Genomic DNA, 21,426 nt, shown 5'->3' with positions numbered 1-21,426 from the left:
GGATCGGAAAAGGGAAAGTGTAGAAATGAAAATAATATTTTTGTTTTCATGTTTAGTATTTATTTTGGTAAAACGAGTATTTTGTTTTGCTTTTGTTAAATTAAGGGGGAAAAAGACAACTACTGTTTAACAAAGTTAAAATAAAAATGTCTTATTTCCCTAAAAGGGCTATTTCTATTATTAAGCAGGCACAACTTAACAAAATAAAATAGTTCCTCTGCCTCAACACAATACCTCTCATTATTTGCTGTGTACTGACAAAGTGAATAATTGTTATTTTCATGCACCCCATTATTGGTTGGTTGTGAGGAATGTTGATTTGTATAAGCTTGGCTTGACCATACTAAATTGGCATATAGCCCTGCTCCCCATGACCGCCGTGCATGGGACCGGACCTTGGTCTTATTAAAAAAAAAAGTGGACCGACAGCCTTTGTAGTTGAGGACCACTGCCTTAACCCTTCTAAATGCAAACCCTCAACCCAAACCCTACTTGCAAATCCTAAACCCTAACTATACTTGCAAACCCAAACTCTAATTGCAAACCCTAACCCCACTTATAAACCCGAAATAGTAATTCTTCTTGGAAACCCTAACCCCAGTTTAAAACCCTACTTTGAAAACTTACTCCCAGTTTAAAACCCCCAATTTAAGATAAGATAACATTTATGTGTCTTACAATGGAGAAATTCCAAATTTACAGCAGCAAAAATTATGAAAGGGAGAAGTAGAAGAACAAAAAGTATATCAATAAATATAAAATGTAAATATAAGCATGTTAAAAATGGGTCGGTGGGGGTGAGTCCAGGTTTTCAGGTCTATCTATGGAATAGCCAATTCAATATTCAATTTGAAACCTTAACTTCACTTTAGAACCCTACTTTGAAACCATACTTTGAAATCTATTTACAGGGTACATAGTATTTGAAAATAGTCGGATAAGACAAGACAATGACCCCAAAGATTTGAGTCTGCGTTGTTGAGGTGACAATGTGCTTTCTTCTGGTCATTAATAAAACAATAACTTACAATCTTGACTTTCAAAATAATTTTTTTTTTTAAGTGTGTCAATGCATGCATTAAAAGTGTGAACATCGGCAGACGTGGCGGGAAAAAGTTACAGTTCATGCAAGAAGGATCCCAACTGGAATCCCGTCTGAAAGACATCAATGAACTTTCCTGATTCCTTCCGGTCAAACGTTGGTCGATCACACCTAACATCGCTTCCTCTACAACAGGAAGTGGCATGTCCTCCGTCACCTTTCCCATCAAGCCATCTGGTCCCCTTCGCGCTTCGGATGTGGAAATGTCCCTTTAGTACCCTACCACTGAGCTTGGTACCTCAATGGGATGGTGACACATTTTGCTTTATCTTCGCAAGCATCACAACGTCTGACACCAGAAACACAAGAGTACAATAGCCAATTCTGACTTTGAAACCCCAATTTGTAAACTTAACTATATCCTGAAACGATCATTTGACCCCAATCCTCCTTTGAACCCGAATTAGAATCTCTCACCCTCCTTTGAAATTCGGAACCTTGTTTGTTAACTGAAACCTTACCCCAGGCTTTAAAGTTTCCTTTGAAATAGGGCCCGTCCTACTAATCAGATGGGTGATTTAATCGGCCGTTATTTGCAATTTTAAAATCTGTAAAAACACTGGCTGATTTTTATAAACTGAAACTTTAAAAAATAGTTTGTACTCATTTGCACATTACAGCATAAGACAAAGATAATGATGTTCAAACATAAAAAAAACTGCCCCTGCCTACAAAAAAAAAACTGGCCAATTTTTGCCAATTTTTCTATGTATTAAACAATTACTGGAAGCAAATTTTCTGGCTGGAATTAATGTCTTTGCTGTAGTAAGCATTCAGGGACCAAAAAAAAAAAAAAAAAAGAAGATATTCTATTTATTATTTTTGTCTATTATTAAACAGCCGAATAGTCACTTTGAATTTTATTCTGCCAAATATCAGAATTGGCACTGGCCTCAAAAGAATCAGACTATTAAAGCCTAACTACGGTCTGAAACCATCATTTGAAACCCCGCCCCTGATTTGAAATTCAAAACTTGATGTGAAACGATCATTTGAAACCCGAACTCTTGTTTGAAACCCTAGTTGTAGTTTGAATACCTCATTTGAATCCCCAATCCTACTTTGAAACCAAAATTTTCATCTGGAGCCCTGACGAATGCGTCAAAGCACCTTTTTTTTTGTCCAGCCTACAATCACTTGAGTATGCTCATCTGCAGACATTCCTCCTTCAGCGCCACCAGTTCCGTCTTGTATTCCCCGGCCTGGCTATTGTCGGCGCAGACGCAAGGCTGCTTCTTGGTTGCCAGGGGTGTTTCCAAGGTGACGGAGGCGGCGTTGAGCACGTCGGCCTGCGACGGCGAGGAAGCGGAACCCCTGCAGCATGCTGCCGACAGTAGCACGGACAGTGCCCGGCCCACGTCGTGCCTCGCACCCTCGTTGACGAAGCAGTACAATATGGGGTCGGCCACACAGTTGAGGCTGGTGAGCGCCAGTGAGACGTGGTAGGCGGCAAACAAGCGCTCTTCGGAACTGCAATCGCATGGCTTCTTGAGAAATATCACGCTCCGCACAAGGAGGAGGACATGGTATGGCCCGAAGCAGAAAAACACGATCAGAATCAAACTCAGTGCCAGCCGTTGGATCTTGGCCTTCTCCTGGCGCTCAGTGGAGACGTTGCAACGCACAGCGACCAGGATGCCGCGGTAGGCCACCAGCATGGCGGTCCACGGAGCCAGGAAGCCTAAGAAGATCCGGTAGAGGTTCATCCCCGCCACCCAATCCTGCATGGGGTACTTCTCGAAGCAGAAAGTGTGATTGAAGCGACCCTGGAAGAGCTCGTCGTGGAAAAGTGGCGCCGAGTTGGCTATGATCTCCATGAGCCACACGATGGCGCTCACCAGGATTGCTACACAAGGAGAGGGGACAATAAGACAGGTGGTCACTTATCGTGAGTGTCCCAATACATTTGTCCTTTTCAAATATATCAGAGTTGGGATCAAAATACTTTTCCAATAGTAACACTAACATCACAATGTGGATACTGTACTCTGAGTGGTATCAATACCAATATATTATCCCACCCATGTCTAATGGTGGTATACTGTAATATCACTATATTGTAACATTATATCAATATGCTGTATATCGTGATATGAATATTTTTTTTGCCAGACTAGAGTCTACATGAGAGGCGGGACACAATATCATGACACTTTGCCAGCAATAATGCCAATATCATGATATGGCAATTATGAGCTATATCTGATGTCCACATGTCAATACTCTACCGCAGTGGTGGGCAATTCTTTTCCCGGAGGGGGCCAAATGAGAAGCAGAAAATATTGTCGAGGGCCGTACCAAAAGTTAGAAATAGAAATAGAAAATAAAGAAGACAGCACAATGTCTTTGTATGACAGTAAGAATGTAACATTCTCCTCCACCATCACACTCAGCACCAGTTCTCCTCAAGGATGTGTACTGAGCCCCCTGTTGTTCACACTCTACACATTTGACTGGTCTCTTATTAGGGGTACAGTTTGCGGAAAGTTTTTAACACGTTAACAATTAAACCATTCTAGGAAATGTTCATTTACTCGAGCCACAAGCAATTCACTCTGAGCATGGAAATTGCCAGAATCGGACTGAGTAAGAATCGCTTCGTTGTTTATCAAAGTCTCGTAGATTTGAGTCTTTCCGACTCCAGGCGTCTCCTGAATGTTTCGTACTTTGTTACCCGCTTCGTTTAATCAGATACATATCACTTTCCCTTCCATGGTCATTACTCTCTCCCTCTTTCTTCGTCTTCCCCTCCCTCCCTGCGCTCTGCAACTTGAAGTAACTGTGCCACCTGGTGTTGAAATACCTGTCATTACTAGTCCAAACGAAATTAATGCAATCAAACCTTAATTGTGCACGAATCTTCGGCGGGCCGGATTAAAAAGACCAATGGGCCGGATCCGGCCCGCTGGCCGTAGTTTGCCCGCACCTGCTCTACTGTATTGTGTTGTAATAGAAATTATACCACAACATATTTTGCGCCACCAATCACCATATACAGTGACTGTGTGGTACATTTGATGTTAGTGTATCGATACTGTACCAAGAGAGGTAATGATATTTCAATATTGCTCTACTCTATCATGATTATATATGTATGTATATGTTAGGTTGTCCCACCCTTAGGCTACATCAGAGATGGAATTCAATATCACTTTTTTCACATACCATTACTGTACTATGGTAGGTAATCACGACATAATTTCATTTCATCGTGATATTTTGTGCTGCCCTTCAGTGTACATTATGGATAGGATACAAAATCATGAGAGACGATTGACTACTGCATATCTGATATTGTCATATCAGTGCAATGATCATGCTAATGTAACGCTAAGATCACAGTGCAGTGATTATGCCTTACATCTGACGGTGACATATCAATCCAATACGATTTGCAGTTGCATTATAATGATATCCTTATCCCATATCACTGATACACTGCCAACAATAATGATATCACAATGCAGTGAGGGATACTAAATGATACTTTGACAGGAAACAATGTTGTGAAATTCCTAAACTGCATGATGGTTTCGCTATTTTGTCCCACCCTGTGTACTCCATTGATAACTACCGAAAGGGACGTACCTGTCTTGACACGTCGGACCTTAACAAACCTGAGCGGGTAGGCGACCGCCAGGTATCGGTCCAGCGAGATGCAGCAGAGGAAGGCGATGCTAACATAGATGTTGGTGTAGAAGATGAAGCCGAAGAGTTTGCAACTCTCCTGGCCGTGGATCCAGTCGTCGCGCTGGAGAAAGTAGTCGATCCACAGCGGCAGTGTGCCGATGTACAGCAGGTCTGCCACGGACAGGTTCATCAGGTACACGCCCAGCTCGTTGTGTTGTCTCACCTCGATGCAGGAGAAGGTGACACCAAATCAAGATGAAAATGACGAATGTTTGGAAAAAAATCCATAGAGTGCGAAACAATGCACGATAACTAAAATGATGGTGAAGGAAGGAAGAAGAAGTGAATCGTTTCCTGGCACTGAGAGTCAGCAACCTGTTCCAGCAGCAACTGCAGATGTTTGTTTACATTCAGCCATAAACTTCTGCAGGCAACAGTCGTCGTCAGCTTGAGACCACCTGTGGGCTGCTCTGGTGTAACAGAAGGCAACCAGCAGAGAAGACACAGAGGATGTGCTGCAGAAGGGTAACTGGCTGAAGTCAAAAGGTAATAACAACCACTATGAAAAATCCATAACCCTGCATGGAATACGCAGTAAAAAAATAAAAAAAAAAGACTAAAAAGTTGAAACCATCTGCTGCCCCTTTATCCAAGCCACCATGTCAGTTGCTTGTTATCTGCAATCCTTGCTTGTGTCTTTTGGTTGACGAATCCCCGCTTATTTTGTGCTCACAGCAGCCACTAGTGGACCGGCATGCACATTGAACGCAGCACAAGCGTGTGTTTTCTTGACTTTGTCGATGCTCACCTGCATGTAGGCAGCCCACAAAGCCAAACAGTTGGTGGGCAGGCCCAGCACCATGACGATGATGTAGAGCGTGGGCTGGAAAAATTGATCCACCTTGCTGTCCACATTACAGAAGGAGATGTTGCACATTGTCCTGAATGCGTTTGCGTGTGTTTTATGCGGCTTAAGTCAGTCTCAGCTCTGTGGCTTCCTGCTCGTCCGCCATTTTAACGATAACATGCCGTCCTCCTCCTCCTCCCGACCGGCCCGAGCCGAGGCGTCCTTCCCGTGACCTGTCATGGCTCTCGATTCCCGTGCAAGGTCCTTGAATTTATCATCATCCGCCACTCCTGCCACACCCCTTGTCAAGGCACTGTGTCCGATTGGAGGAGAAGGAGGGTTGAATGGCGGTGAAATGCAAGCCGCCTTATCGACGCTGGACCAGGCCTCGCAAGGCCTGAGTGGGCCTCATCAATCTTTTACAGATTAGTGAGCTTGATGTGTGTGTGTGTGTGTGCGTGTGTGTGGCTGCTGGACGTGTGATGACTTGACACAGCAGCACAGCTTCTTGTGCACACCACCTGTAACACAGACATTGTCAATATGATCAGTTTCTACAGTCGTTAAAATTTCGACAACAGGGCTGGGAAAATAAATGTTTGTGCTCAAGAGTCACATTTTGATTTTGAAAAATACAATACAATACAATACAATACATGCTGATTTATATAGCGCTTTCACAACAGCGGCAGCTGTAACAAAGCGCTTTACAAAACAGTTAACATAAAGTAAAATAATAAACACAATACATAACATAAAACACGGACAGTCGTACAGTCCTAACCACTTTTCCGTCACACGCTTTGTTGTTTGAAGCGGTTTGAGATGAAAGAGGAGAGAATCAGTGTCCTTTAACCAGTGGATCAGAGACGTCATGCTCAAAATGTGCACACGTCGGCTACAAGCTAAGTTTCAAAGTCAACAAGAAGCTGTAGCATCCATTGACGAAAAAAGAGATTGGTTCACTTCTCCTGTCCCATGGAAATCCATTTCAATTCCAAGCGGCAACTCACGGTTCCAAATACGCATCGGCGCTCTTCGCCAACGCTCCTCTCTCCTCATCCTCAACTTCAGCGGCCATCCATCCAGCCGCACCAACGCCAACTGTCCAACAGCGCTGACATAGCCACTGAACAAATCGGGGTTGTGAAAAATGCTGCCCATTACTGGCGCAAAAAACACAAGCGCCCCAGGTCTATCCAGCACCGACAGTCAATGGCGCCGACATTCCTCCCAATCAAAATCTGTGCTGGTACAGGCGTGCTGCCGAGAAGGCGCAACCACCAAGCACAGATACTGCTCCTTTGACGAATGTCGTGGCCAAAAAGCGCTGAAAACAGTCCATATCAGGTCCACACAATGAAACAACAAACAACATGTGACAAAACAAAAGACAAAAACAGCAAAAAAGAACAAAAAAGCAAGGCTCTTGAAGAGCACTTGCCGAAGGCTGCCTACTCGGGCGCCATCTTGGAAAAAAAAAAATGGGCAAATGGGCCACAATAAGGTAAATAAAATAAAAATAAAAACTTGAAGTGTATGAAAAATATTTAAAATAATTCATAACGATAATAGTCATTCTCATTTCATTTTCTTGTTTATGAATCCTTTGATTGTCATTCAATCGGCAATTATTTAATCAGTCAAGTCAAGTCAAGTCAAGTCAACAGTATTTATAGAGCACTTTCAAACAGCCATCGCTGCGTACAAAGTGCTGGTAAAATAAAAGACTCTAAAGTGAATATATATATATATACTGTATAGTGAGTAATTTAATAATTTAAAAAATATTTTATAATTGACAAAAATTGCACTAAATAAGAACTAATTAAACCACCTTTAAAAATGTTTTCTAAAGTGCTGTGACAGAGCGAAAAGGCATGCATGAAACAAAATGAGACACAATGCCCAGTAGTAAGACACAAACATACCGTTTCTAAGAACTGTATTTTTTTAACTCATTTTAAAATATACAACTAATATTATCACATATTATTTACAACAAAAAAGCAAATTCATTTAAAAAAAAAACCATCATAGCTTATAATCCAGTCTTAGCTTTTAGCCTGACTCAGAAGGAAGGAAGGAGGGATCTATCCATTGATATCATGTTTCATTTCACCAGGACTGATTATGGGAAGAGTTGAAATGAGTTTTGCAATGTCGTGTGTTTATAATGGAGTCGTACATCAGAATGTATGATGATGTTTGGTAAAACCCGGCAGCGTTTGATCCCATGCCAGAGCTCGTCAAACAACACTCAGTCAACATGGCGTCATATGTTTTCGCTGGCACAGAGCTAAACTAACAACTCAGAGGGCTGAAGACTTGTTCCTATTATTTTATTATCATGATTCCAACGATATACTTTGATCTTTGATCAATTTGTTGTGTATTATTTTAAAGGTCACAGATTTTTATGAAAGTCTGGAATTCATGAAATTATACAACTGAGTAAATCTTTGGTTAGCGGCCTATTTCTAAAAATGTGTCTGTGAGCGAACCCCTCTGAATTTTGCCAGATTGTAACATCACAATGGGAGTAAGTAACGTCATAACTATAACCACACAGAGTTTCTCAGCCAACGACATGATCGGCTAAGATGGACAAAGTTCCAGAGCTTGGCCGTCCAAACGCTGTCACTTCAAATCCGAAAGCTAAGCAAAGTTGCAGTGTTCATACAGGTTAGCGTTAGCTTCTCATAATAATGGTATAATATTCATTCATTCATTCATTCATCTTCCGAGCCGCTTGATCCTCACCAGGGTCGCGGGGGGTGCTGGAGCCCATCCCAGCCGTCTCCGGGCAGTAGGCGGGGGACACCCTGAATCGGTCGCCAGCCAATCGCAGGGCACACAGAGACGAACAACCATCCACGCTCACACTCACACCTAGGGACAATTTAGAGCGCCCAATCAGCCTGCCATGCATATTTTTGGAATGTGGGAGGAAACCGGAGCACCCGGAGAAAACCCACGCAGGCCCGGGGAGAACATGCAAACTCCACACAGGGAGGCCGGAGCTGGAATCGAACCCGGTACCTCTGCACTGTGAAGCCCACGTGCTAACCACTGGACTACCGGGCCGCTAATGGTATAATAATCTTTGGCTAAATTGTTGACATGAAGATGAGTGGTTACATGTTCCATGAAATCACAAATGTAATTGAGTCGCCTCCCTCAATGTCTTTGCCCCCCCCCCAAAAAAAAATCCACCCAGCTCTTTAACACAAGTGCACAGTAGCACGTCAAGGCAGCTACATTGCTAGCATAACATGTTCATGATGCAGTATAGCCAAAAATGAAGTGTTGCCAATTTGATATTTTATATTTGGGTATTTACAATCAATTAAAAACTAAGAACGACATTTTGCGTTATGTCCATGTATGCTCTGAGCTCTGCTTCCGCTAGTAAAATAATTTTAAAATCTTTTTACATAAAATAAATCCTCAAATCATACTTGGCTCTGCTCGTACCACCATAATGAATAACATTCAAAAATACAGTAGCATAGTAAACCTTAGTGTTCTTAAAAATACAACAACAACAGAGGTTTCATTCCTAAAAATATCCATATATTTTTTTTAGATAACTACATATTCTTTTGTTGTGGAATAGCAAGACTCACACAGCAGTGGGGGTGGCCATCTGTTTAAACCCCCCCCAGCCCCCCACCAAGAGGTCCTCATTGTTGACAAGGTCGGTCAACGGAAAAACAATGCCATCAAACGGCCTGAAGTATAGCAGAAAATCTTTCAAGATCATGTGAATTTTAAAGGTACCAATAGTGCCAGCCTTTCCCATCTTTGATTGCATCCTCAAACGCAACAGAAAGAAAAAGAAACTGTACAGAGTACAACTCCGAGAGGTTCAAGGAGCAACAATGTGCAGGCAGATGTTCTGTGCCACTTACATAACGAATGGGTCAACTGGATTCCTTAAAAAGACACCGCCTGATTATGCTATTATGCAGCCCTCCAGTCAGGGTGGTGGCAATGGCTCATGCTTTGCTGCCATCTGCAATCATGGGGTTCTCCACCATTATGTAACATTGGGGCCATGCAGCACTCAACATCTGCTGATCACAAGATCTTGTCTCGGGGCTTGAGCATTAGTATTTTGTCGATGTCATTGTGTGGGACAATGTGAGCTTTACTATACCATCCAGGTCCAGCCAGTCATTGGTACAGCTATGCGGATGACACATGGATTAAAATCAGAAACCACACACACACACACACACACCCCCACACACACCTTTTATATATTTATTTTTATCACTCAGACCACCCAGTGGAACACAAATCAGGTGTTATCAGAACACTACACCACAGAGTTGATAATATTCCAAGCAGCTCACATGCCAAAAAAGAAAGCACTCAAAACCCGCGGTTACCCCAGGCAGTCATTTGTAAAAAGTGGATCTAGTTACAGAAGGCACAAGAGTGATGTGGATGAGAATGAAAAGAGCGACAGGCTCGTTCCATATGTATCAGGTTTGAAAGAGTGTGAAAGATTTTTAACCAACGTATCATTCCAGTACACTTTGAAGCTGGAAACACCTAGACGTAGGCTGGTTCCTTCCGTAGACGGGACACCACTTCGCCAGAATGACAATCTGGTGAGGAATCAGTGAGGAACGCACTGATGTGTATATTGGAGAAACCAAAGAACCACTGAGCAGGCACATGTCATGACATAGAAGCCCTGGGACAAAAATGTACATATTCTGGACAGAGAAAACATCCATCCATTCTCCGAACCGCTTGATCCTCACCAGGGTCGCGGGGGTTGCTGGAGCCTATCCCAGCCGTCTTCAGGCAGTAGGCGGGGGACATCCTGAATCAGTTGCCAGCCAATCGCAGGGCACACAGAGACGAACAACCATCCACGCTCACACTCACACCAAGGGACAATTGAGAGCGTCCAATCAGCCTGCCATGCATGTTTTTGGAATGTGGGAGGAAACCGGAGCACCCGGAGAAAACCCATGCAGGCCCGGGGAGAACATGCAAACTCCACACAGGGAGGTCGGAGCTGGAATCGAACCCGGTATCTCTGCACTGTGAAGCCGACGTCCTAACCACTGGACTACCGGGTCGCCCACAGAGAAAACAGATGCTTGGAAAGAGGAGTAAGGAAAGGCCATCCATGTTAAAAGTGTGTGTGTGTGTGTGGGGAGGGGAGGCTTACAAGAATGAAGTCTTACTAAAAATTGACTAATGTGGGGAAATTTAGCAAAATGCGAAAAAGCAAAAATTTAAGACAACCGTGAGCTGTTTTAAATCGTGAAAAAAAAACGTCATATTTCGCCACGTGACTAATATGTTCGCCACTGGGCTGGCCATCCTGTAAAGGAACTCTAGAAAAGCTTTCAAGGATCAAGCATGTCAGCAATGTACGAACTATAAATAGACATGAGCAGACTCAGGTGCTGAGGTTAGACTTGACTGGAGAGTCAAACAAAGACGGGAAGTCCAACAGGGTCGCAAGGAAGTGAGACCTGACTGTCTCACTCACTTTTAACACAAAGAACCTGACCTTCATTGGGACCTCAGTGACACAGGTGAACCACACTACATTAGCTAAGTGCTAAATAACCCACAAAAGGAAGTCAACAGAAAACAAAACACAGTCATAGTGTCAACAGCGCTCCCCTCAGGCATCAAACAACATATCAGTAATGGCAAGACCAGACTGTGCTTGTATTAGCGACAAAATGTAAATTATTGGTGTTGTGTCTGCCTCGACTTCGCTTGTAATGGGACAATGTAAAATATCAATATTGGTGTTGGAAGCAACAGCTGAGATTTTATTTCGGGATCAGTCAGGAAATGTGAAGTGTCGGTATCATATCAGTATCTGCAATATCAGCTTCCTGGTATCAATATTTGTATTGACAATAAAAGCCTTTATTTAAGTTGTACCTGTAACTAATTGTGAAGTATTGGTACTGATACCAGTGATACCAGCCTCTCTTTTACTTGTATCAGTAAGGATTTTTCATTTATTAACATTGGCAAGACGAGCCTGAAGGAAATGTAAAGTTTTGGTATCCAAATAAAAATGAATGTAAATGTACTGATTATGGTATCAGTGATACAAGCCTCTATTTTACTTGTATTCCTAAGGAAATGTAAACTATCGGTATCAATGTCAATATCGGTGAATATGTTGGATGCTATTTTATCTGTATCAGTAGCTAAATATAAAGTGGCGGTGTCACATAAGGTGTCTATCCATATTGATACATGTGGTACCAGCCTCTGTTTTAATTGTACATGCTATAGGAACTGCAAAGTGTCTTTCTCCAGAGTGTGTCGGTGGCACCAGCTTCTTTCTTAGGCTTATTGTTCTCAGCAATATTTACTATTTACATACATATTTACTTATATCAGTGAGGATTTGAGAAGTATCAGGGTAAATTTCAGTGTTGGCGATTGGTAAGGAACAGAAGGAAAGAAAAAATATCAGCGTCAATATCGGCAATAACGAACTCCACTTTACTTGTACCAATAGGAAAGAAGTGATGTATTTGAATCTGCAGCCAATCGGAGCAAAGCAAAGGGTCAGCTGACTTCACGCGTCAGGTGCTTCGCATAGGAGTCACAAATGTTTGCCGCACACTCCATCGTGTTTCAGTTTTAGTATTGAATTGTGTTACCATGGGTGGATACGTCTATACTGAGAGGTACATGCACGTCAACACCCACCACCACCACCACCACCATCTTGCCTTATCATCTTAATTCTCAACAATAACACCATTTAGAAGCGACTGTGCGGTAATTATGTGTGGATATTCTCCACGCGTGTGTATGACAAAAGCCTGTTTGAATAAAGATTCTGACAAAACACACACATACACACACTCCTTTCTTTCCTTCCTTCTTTCCTGTTGGCTCACATAAAACCCTGCAAAGGCAATTTCAGGTGCGGTGCCAGACTGAGAATGAAAACACAATGACATCAGTAAACTTTTTGATGGTGTCACTTCCTGTGTGGAAGTCCAAACTCTTGACAGAAAGTCTGTGGCCAAATGAATAATCAAAATATCAGGAAGAGTTGTCAGGATGATGTAGTACAATTGCTGCCTTTATTAATCTATTGACAAACAGACCCGAAAATTCACCAATGTTTGCAAAACTTGCATTCTGGTAAAATTTTGTGGTGGTTTTCTAGAGGTCCCCAACACAACCATCTAAAACTCACTCGAGTCGTTCTCACTCAGTAGCAGCCTTTGAAGGTTAGAGAAAATCATCTCGTGACACCAGTTTCTCTTGACGTAAAATTGGTTGCACAAAAGAGGATGAACGTCGTGAAGTCTCAAGACCCTCTTCCTGAAATTGATCAGGAATCCCCCCATTTTGTTTTGAAGCAGCAATTTTGAGTGAATTCCCATTCTTGTGGAAAGTTACAAAAAATTAAGCACCGCCACCAGTCTATTGACACAAAACTGAATGCAATTGAGTTGCGTAATACAAAAAAGCCCCAAGTACCCATGCCTGGAATGTAGCAGGAAGTTGGCCATTTTGATTCAAAGCACTAAATACTGGGGCTCATACTTTGAATAACTCTGACTAAAATACTGACGCAATTGTCAGTATCCTTGACGGAAAGCCCACACATCTTATCAATAAATAGATACATTGGGTGGAAAAAAGAAAATTGGGTGGACATGTCTATCAAAACAGAAAGTACAAAATTATCCGCATATGACTTAAATGAAATTTTGAACTAAATATTTTAATCAGAGATGTAAGTACCGGTAAACGTTTTGATGTGATTTTTTTCAGAATCTGCTCTTATTGGTTCTTGAGCGCATCAGATTTTCATAATAACAATAATAATAATAATAGAAATTTTGCTATATATTTACCGGTAGTCATAATTATGAATTATGGGTTAGGTTTAGCAAAAGGATGATTTTTTTTTCTGAAACGTCATAGCCATAGGTGGCCCAGTGTGTCAGTGCATCGACCTCACAATGCAGAGGTACCGGGCTCGATTCCAGCCTGTGTGGGTTTTCTCCGGGTGCTCCGGTTTCCTCCCACATTCCAAAAACATGCATTGCAGGCTGATTGAACACTCTGAATCGTCCCTAGGTGTGAGCGCAGATGGTTTTTCGTCTTTGTGTGCCCAGCGATTGGCTGGCAACCAGTTAAGGGTGTCAACTAGTACCTACTGCCCGAAGATGGCTGGGATAGGCTCCAGCACTCCTCGCGACCCTTGTGAGGATAAGCGGATCGGAAAATGGATGGATGGTCATAGCCATAAATTACAATGCATGGTAAAAAAAGTTTTTATGGGTCAAACTTAAAAAGAAAAACAGAAATATCTCAAAATCTAAATCAGTAACAAAAATACATTTAGGGACACACAAAGCCATCCCTGATCAAAATTTTCCGTTGTCCAGTGGTATCTCGTATTGGATGTCATTCAAAATGGTACATCAAAGAAGTACCCAGTTAGTGCAACCTGCACAAATGTGCAGGTTGAAAATAGTGGGCAATCATTTCACACACAAGTGGAAAACCCATTGCGAGAGTGGAAAACCCATTGCATATCTCGCAATCCTGAAAATGACTTTAATAAATGTCCACCTTTTGCTTCATTGATCTCATCTCATTGTGAACAGATAACCATGTGTGTGTGTGTGCGTGTGTCAGCGAGAGAGATGATGTATGATATCTCGAGGGTCATTTCGCTTGTAGCATCTGATTTGTTGGCTGAACAAGAGCAGCCAGCTTCCTAATAAACACCAGACACACCCACTAAGGCACACCCACACACACACTAAGGCACACACGCACACACACACACACACACGCAAGTACAAGACAACAAACATGAGCGGCGTCTGGCAAAAAGCCACACCTCAAACAAAGGACGTGAACCTGTATGGAAGGTTACACAATGTTTTGATGCACAACATGAGGAGAAACTTGAGCCTTTTGACCAAAAAAATATCATGTGAGCGAGACCACAAGAAGACCCCAACAAAGGCAAGTCAATTTTGATGGGCATCAGCCTAACAATACTTTTTCTAGTCTAATCCCCTCTTCCCTGTGTGGTACTTGTGTTACAATGATATGATAGATTGTGGTACAATAGTGTTGTGCTTTTTGTGTGCGTGTCAATGCGCTTCCTCTTTCACTTCCTGCGTTCTGTACTTTTGTCTGATTGGTCGCTTTTGTTGTGGTTGCGCATGATGACGGATGTGGTCATGTTTTTCCTCTTTGCATTCCCGTTGCAGTGCAAGACCTCACTCATTATTGATGGAATCTGATTTACTGCTAGTCGCTTAATTATGCCACATATTCTCGTTAGTAGACAAAAATGAAAGAAGCAAGCAGCACTAAAGAGGCCCTCTTACACCTTTTTCATGGCAAATACTCAAAATGATCATCAGGTCATGTGGTGCGAGGGAAAAAAAGCTGTTTGGGCAGATTAAATTGTACGAGCAATGGAATTTGCCCAAAATGGCCGTTTCTAATCAAAACGTGGCCACTTCCTGTTGAAATCCTCATATTGGTCCCCGAGACATTTTTTGTGTCCTCTTGCTAGAAACATGTCCAACCAATTTCACGGTGGCACTGGTCTGAGGGACCGATTTTTCAAACTTTTCAAGTGACGCTACAGGGTGAGCTTTGGGCGAGTATTTATTTATTTTTTTCATTTTCACCAAAATTAGACATTCCTTACTCATAACAAAAATAAGATCAACTTCTGACCTTGTAAGACAAAAATAATGAAAACTATAATAATGGAAATATATCTACACAGTATATATAAAATTCAAATATTTTTGTACGGCAAGGTTTGGGGAATTAATCAAGACTCTGGTTGCCAGTTGATCATCCCGGTCTAATATAAGTGCTTCAGATTTGGTGGCAATCAGACAAAATCTCTCGTTAGTAGTTTGTCAAGTACCCTATAAAGGTCGGTTCTAAGCAAAATGGCAGTCTTCCTTTCATCTTTTCAGGCTTGGCTTCTTGAGACATTTTTGTGGGACTAGTCATCATGAACATCTCGCTTTGAGTGACAAATTGTCCCTCCCCCCCTCCAAAAAAAAAGGAAAAAAAATCATATGCTGGCATATTACCAGTTTGGTGTTGGAAGGCAAGTCATCCACCTTGCAAACAACGATGCTTCGTCCACTCACAAAGACTTGCCAAGACAAAGTTTGTCTTGGAAAGTCTTTCCCGGGAAGTGGTCAAAATTACCCTATAATGGTGGCTTCGAAACAAAATGTTCCATTTCGGGCTTTGGACCTTGAAACATTTTGAGGCATCAAATCATGAGAGGCAGGACAACCAAATTCTCATGTTGATAGAGGGGGGCAGAATTTTCCATGGCTGAGAAAGGTTTCCTGTGGGATGCCAAGAACAAAAATATCCAATAGTTTTAATTCGAGTCATACTTCTTGATAAGATTTAAATGTAAGCTCTTAACATGATTGACAGCAAACAATTTCCGTTTCCGAGCATCCCGCTTGCTGAATACATTTGTACCCTCTATAAATACATCCCATTAAAATAATTTGTTTTGTTTCTTTAAGAGGCTCATTAAAATTTCATTGAATCATCATTGATGCTTTTCAAACAGCAGAAGAAAATACATCAGCACTCAGGAATTTCCCCATGCCGGATTTCCCGCATCACGGGACCTATTTAGGCTTGATTACTAATTTTTATCGTCCCACAACTGTGCAGTTGCGTAAATAGAGGTCAGAGGTTCTTGAAATTATTCATCGAATTCAATGAGAGTTGACATTTAAAGACAACCCACATCTCCTTGACTTCAACGCAAACCGTTAACCTCTCCTCTCTTGCAATTAGTAAGACGTCACGTTGATGTCATATTGCCGTGGCAACAAAGCACTCCAGCCACCAGCTCGATATTATTGACATACAGCCGTGTGAAAGAGGAGAAATATTGCCGTTAAAAGCGAGTTGACACAATTGGACATGAAAGAGGCAACATTAACCCTTTCATGCGCCCTGTAACCTGATAACATGATAAACTGTCCACTGGAGTAACCGCGGTCTCTGAAAGGGTTGAAATGGAGTCGCAGCTTTCCTCCAACAGGACGTCAAAAGGGCAGTACATGAAGTAATGGCTACTTTTTATCGGGAAATAACGACTTGGAATAGCTCTCGAAAAGGAAGTGACCACTCTTGTCGACCTGGAAGTAAGGACTATGCTCAAACAGTAAGGCCTCAACTTAAGTCTTATTTGCTACGTTGCTAGCCCCTAGCTCCTCAAAAACAGTGACCCGACTGGGAAATTGTTCCCACACCGCCATGAGGAGCCTTGTTTTAAATATCCATCAAGGAGCTTCCCATAGGCTAGCTCAAATCGAAGGAACGTCTGATGCATACTCTCGAGAAGTCTTTCAGCTCCTCGTCTGTGACTTTGCGTGAAATAAGCGTGAACCAGTTGGATGCAGGATTTCAAATGAAAGAGTTAAACTACGGGCTCGTCTTATTTGTCTGATTGCAGGTTTCTAGGTCTTTGCTCCTTTGTTTAGATGCTAGCACCTCCCGCCAGAAATTTCATCCAGGATGGAGGAGATTGCCAGAGGAGTAAGGTGGGAGGAGGTAGAAATGTTTTAGGGAAATGAGACTTGTTTTAATGGCTGTTTTTTGTTTGTTTGTTTTTAACCTAATCCATTTGCGAAATCACACATGGCATTGAGGGCTAGATTTTCCTTCTCATGCCTTAGATCAGGGGTGTCAAACTCATTTTTGTCATGGGCCACATTTTAATTACCGTTTCGCTTGGAGGGCCGTTATGAATGAAACCAAATGTTTTAAAAATCAATAACAGTTTACTCAACTATTGTTTTACTGTCATGGGGGGTGTGGTTACAATAAAATGTTTATAGTATGTCTCTTATTTATTACATAGGAGAATTTTTTTTTTTTTGAGAGTTTAGCAAGCATCGTGGAAGTTGACATGTTTGATTTGCTTTCGTGGGGCACACAAAATGATGTGGTGGGCCAGATCTGGGCCCCCAGGTCTTGAGTTTGACACCTGTGCCTTAGATGCTAGATGCCAACTTTTCTAGAGATTTTCCACCATACTTGACTATTTTAAATACAAAACGATTTGATGGAGGAGAGGGAAGAAGTACGTCCTGGTGACTTCCTGTCCAGGCGTCATGGAGATGGAGTCATTATGCAATAGTAAATAGTTGGTGCTTCTTTTATCTAATCACCAATGAGAGACGTGACGTAATCACATCTGGCTGATAGTCTTCCCTTCCCATGACATCCTCTGGTGTTTATCTTCATGTTCCATGCAGGAACTGGGGCCTTAGAAAAGGTGGAGAGAATTTTGAACGGTCGCAAAATGAAAGAGGCCCCTTACATGTCAGGAAAAGCATCCTAAAACATAACTTTGAAACGATTTATCTTCCTCTCCTTTTTAGATCATAAAATTGCTGGCATTTGAACATTGTCTCTCTTTTCATCATTTCTTTTTCCTAGCTGTGAGGCTTGTTTGTCTCTTCTCCAGCATTCCAGTCACGAGCCGCTGGTGGACGGAGCAAAAAAATAATCTCGCATGTGGACCGCAGAGGTCTGTCCGGCTTGGAGGTCGCAGCTCCAATTTCAACAAAGCATCCTTCCTGCCGCGGGGAGATGTTTCTTCTTCACGTTTGATTTGCTCACATTTTCAAGTTCATTACAATGTATATTGGCGTCTGGACTATTTTACCTTTTCCTAAAACAAATAAAAACATTTTGAATGTTTTTATTCCACTTTTATGTCATATTATATTGTGATGTTTTCTACTTAATTGCGAATAACAAACCTATAAAAAGTACCGTATTGGCCCGAATATAAGACGGTGTGTTTTGCATTGAAATAAGAGAAAAAGTGGGGGAAGAATAAAATAAAAATAAAAAATAGCGGTAAAAAACAAAAGAGAAGAAAATAATAGAAGAGATAAGAGAAAATGGAGAAACGTTGCGACAATCTGGAGAAAAGTGGGTCGAAGATCGGCCAGGTTAACCGGCAGCTAAGGAGAAGTTATGATGTCATTTACATTTCAAAAACCAGAAGCCATTCATTTACAAATGTGATTGCACTTCAGTTTACATATTTAAATGTTCAGATATTAAGATTTGAATGAGAGAAAATAACATGCTTTTTCTCTCAAATATATTGTCAATCATTTGTTTCAGATGTACTGTAATTATTTTCTGTATAAAAATTAATTTGGTGTTCAAAAAGTCTTTTTTCAAACTTGAGTCTTGAAAAAGAGGGGGTCGTCTTATAATCAGGGCCGTCTTATATTCGGGGCAATACGGTATATAAAATGACATGAGTTATTTCCGCGGCCCTCCGTACTCAAGAGCAGCGCTGTAATGTTTGACATCGATTTGGTCCAAGGATAAATCAACACTAATGACAGAAAAGCCAGCCAATGAGGTGAGACTTTCAAAACCAGGTCTCAACAAGAGGAGTAATACACGCTGACTCCAGTGCCAACTTTACATTCTTATGACAAAGTTTGAATGTGGTCATTAGCTTTGTGTTGTATTTCTTCCTATCAATTAAGCGGACGAAGAAGTAAATGGCGACGGTGCTGACTTGAGGACAAAGACAAAGCTGAGAAGACGGGGGGGGGGGGGGGGGCAAACAGGAATTCTGGAGGAGGAACTGAGCAAGCATTGTTGATTGTTGGGAACGTCAGGAAACATTTGGGATTGCCAGACAAACGCGCGCCTGCCGTTGTCTTCCGCTTGATTTGCTGGACGACATCACGCGAATGATATTTAATATGCCATCTGTAAAGGGTTACAAATGTGGCAGGCGGTAGGAAACAAAACGAAAAAGGATGGTTAAAAGAAAGTAGAAATGTCAGGAATGAAGGATGCTATTAAAAGGGGGGGGGGGGGGGAGTGTCAGTGACCAAGCGACGATTTCATATGACAAGTTTCACACTGGCGTTGCAGTGAGCATGCCAATCGATGGGTTGCTTTGCGGAGTGTCGTACAGTTTGCAGTCCGGCTTGTTTGTATTCATAGTTGGCGGCCTGTGGCGCTGTTGTGAGGACAAGTTTTCGTTTCAACATACACAAGAGGTCCAGATGAGGAACGTTTGTGTCTTAAAGTGACAAGACTAATCCAAGACTCAACACAGAACTTGTTTGTGTGTCACAAGTCCATTCATTACAATAATTAAAAACTCATTTGCCTCTGTTAAACACATTAGGATCCTCATCAAATGGGCTTGCTTGCCGTCTCTGCGTATGTTTAAAACACAATTTTAAAAAAGGAGAAAACATTTGTCACTATTGCTAGAGTGCAATGGCCACAGCAATGATAATAATATAATAATTGAACTATGCGGAACTGTATATTATACAGTATCATATAGTGCTGTTATTATACGATAAGAAATCCTTTATTGGTCTCCCAATGGAGAAATTCCAATTTACAGCAGCAAAGTTATGAAAGAGAAAGTAGAAGAACAAAATATAGGAGCTGCTGTAAAGGCAGCCACTCTCGCGGCGCCATCTTGAAGTAAAAATATATATTTTTTTTTTATATTATAGTGAATTACTTAAAGCAGAGTACATGGCAACCGAATAGGACCAATACTGTATGGGCATAAGAAAGCTAAAGTGCACATTAAAGAATAGCAATATGTAACAGCAAATTAGCCGGTGGAATTATTTAGATGGCCAGATGAGTGGAAGGATGGATAGACAAATAAACAGAGTTTGTACTCACGTTGACTCTTTTGTCCGCCTCTGAAAAAATAAGCAAATGATAAAAGTAAGCTGCAAAATTCCAACAGAGGTAAAGAGGGTGGGAAAAAAGTCCAACTATTCACCGCGGGTAAAAGTGAAAAGAATGGAAGAGTAACACGCACAACAGGCAACGTGAGTCGAGTGGTGACCGCCTGCAGACTGACGCGAAAGAGAGACGGTGAGGGAGAGAAAGAGGCAGGAGGTGGGAAGGGGGGGGGGTGATGAGGGTGAGAATGAGTGAATGAGGGAGGAGGCGTAAAACAGCTGCCACACGACATTACTTCCTGTTAAGAGCTCGGCCTGCATGTGCAACCTCCTTTACATTCTACACATGCTATACACGTGGACACACACTCACACATAAACTACCCATAAAACACATACACACTTGCACATATAGACACGCACACATTGACGCATGCATGTACACTCACACGCTCAAACCGAAAAAAAGACAAGCGCACACACATCCAAACCTACATACAAAACCACACGCATTCTCACATGAACAACCACTCACACACACACACACACACACACAGACACAATACTCACGCACACGTTTGCATGCACACACACTCGCACACTGACACGCACACAGACAGTCACATGTGCACAATTGAAGTCTTCTAATGGTGCCGACATAAACAATCAAATCCGCCTTTTAATGAAAACGATGTGGAGGAATGTGAAGAAGTGGTTTCACGTTTCTTTGCAGTTGCGTTCAACTGGTGACGACAAAACATGACGACACCTTTGCTTTTCACACAAAACGCGACACCGTTATAAACGTGGGCACACACAGAAATGCAGCTCGCCTAGTCCTTTAACGTGGCTTCTCACGCAGCGGTTCTGCTCACGAGCCACATCAGAAGTTGTACAGGCGATACAGCATCTATCCGACTTCTGATTTTCGCATGGGACAGGTTGTCAAAGTCAATGTGTGCAATTTCACACAGACCCATGGGAACTGTGATGTTTTTTTTGTGGAGGTTGAACGCAAACAATTGCATGCACAGTGAGATGTTTAAATCCCATTCTGACAACTTTGGCATACTAGCAGGATGATGATTGAGGTG

General features: G+C 42.0%; 1 protein-coding gene and 1 long non-coding RNA gene across 2 annotated transcripts in view; one reads left to right on the top strand and one right to left on the bottom strand.

Moving 5' to 3' along the window:
• The window catches only part of LOC127608751 (uncharacterized), a 210,188-nt gene extending 191,280 nt beyond the window's left edge, over positions 1-18,908 (top strand). The window contains exon 2 of the long non-coding RNA XR_007964320.1: positions 18,596-18,908. This is a non-coding gene — a long non-coding RNA (uncharacterized LOC127608751). The remainder of the gene's footprint in view (positions 1-18,595) is intronic.
• Positions 1,899-20,532, bottom strand: gpr4 (G protein-coupled receptor 4). The gene is made up of 4 exons (XM_052078056.1): positions 20,328-20,532; positions 5,541-6,100; positions 4,691-4,955; positions 1,899-2,948 (listed from the first exon to the last, which is right to left on the bottom strand). The coding sequence occupies exons 2-4, from the start codon at positions 5,667-5,669 to the stop codon at positions 2,236-2,238; spliced, it is 1,107 nt and encodes a 368-aa protein (XP_051934016.1). The 5' UTR covers positions 5,670-6,100; positions 20,328-20,532; the 3' UTR covers positions 1,899-2,235.
• Positions 20,533-21,426: the final 894 nt, after the last annotated feature.

The sequence above is a fragment of the Hippocampus zosterae genome, chromosome 10 (assembly GCF_025434085.1).
Source record: "Hippocampus zosterae strain Florida chromosome 10, ASM2543408v3, whole genome shotgun sequence".
NCBI lineage: Eukaryota > Metazoa > Chordata > Actinopteri > Syngnathiformes > Syngnathidae > Hippocampus > Hippocampus zosterae.
The sequence above is the reverse complement of the archived record's forward strand: the minus strand, read 5'-3'. Positions and strand labels throughout refer to the sequence as shown.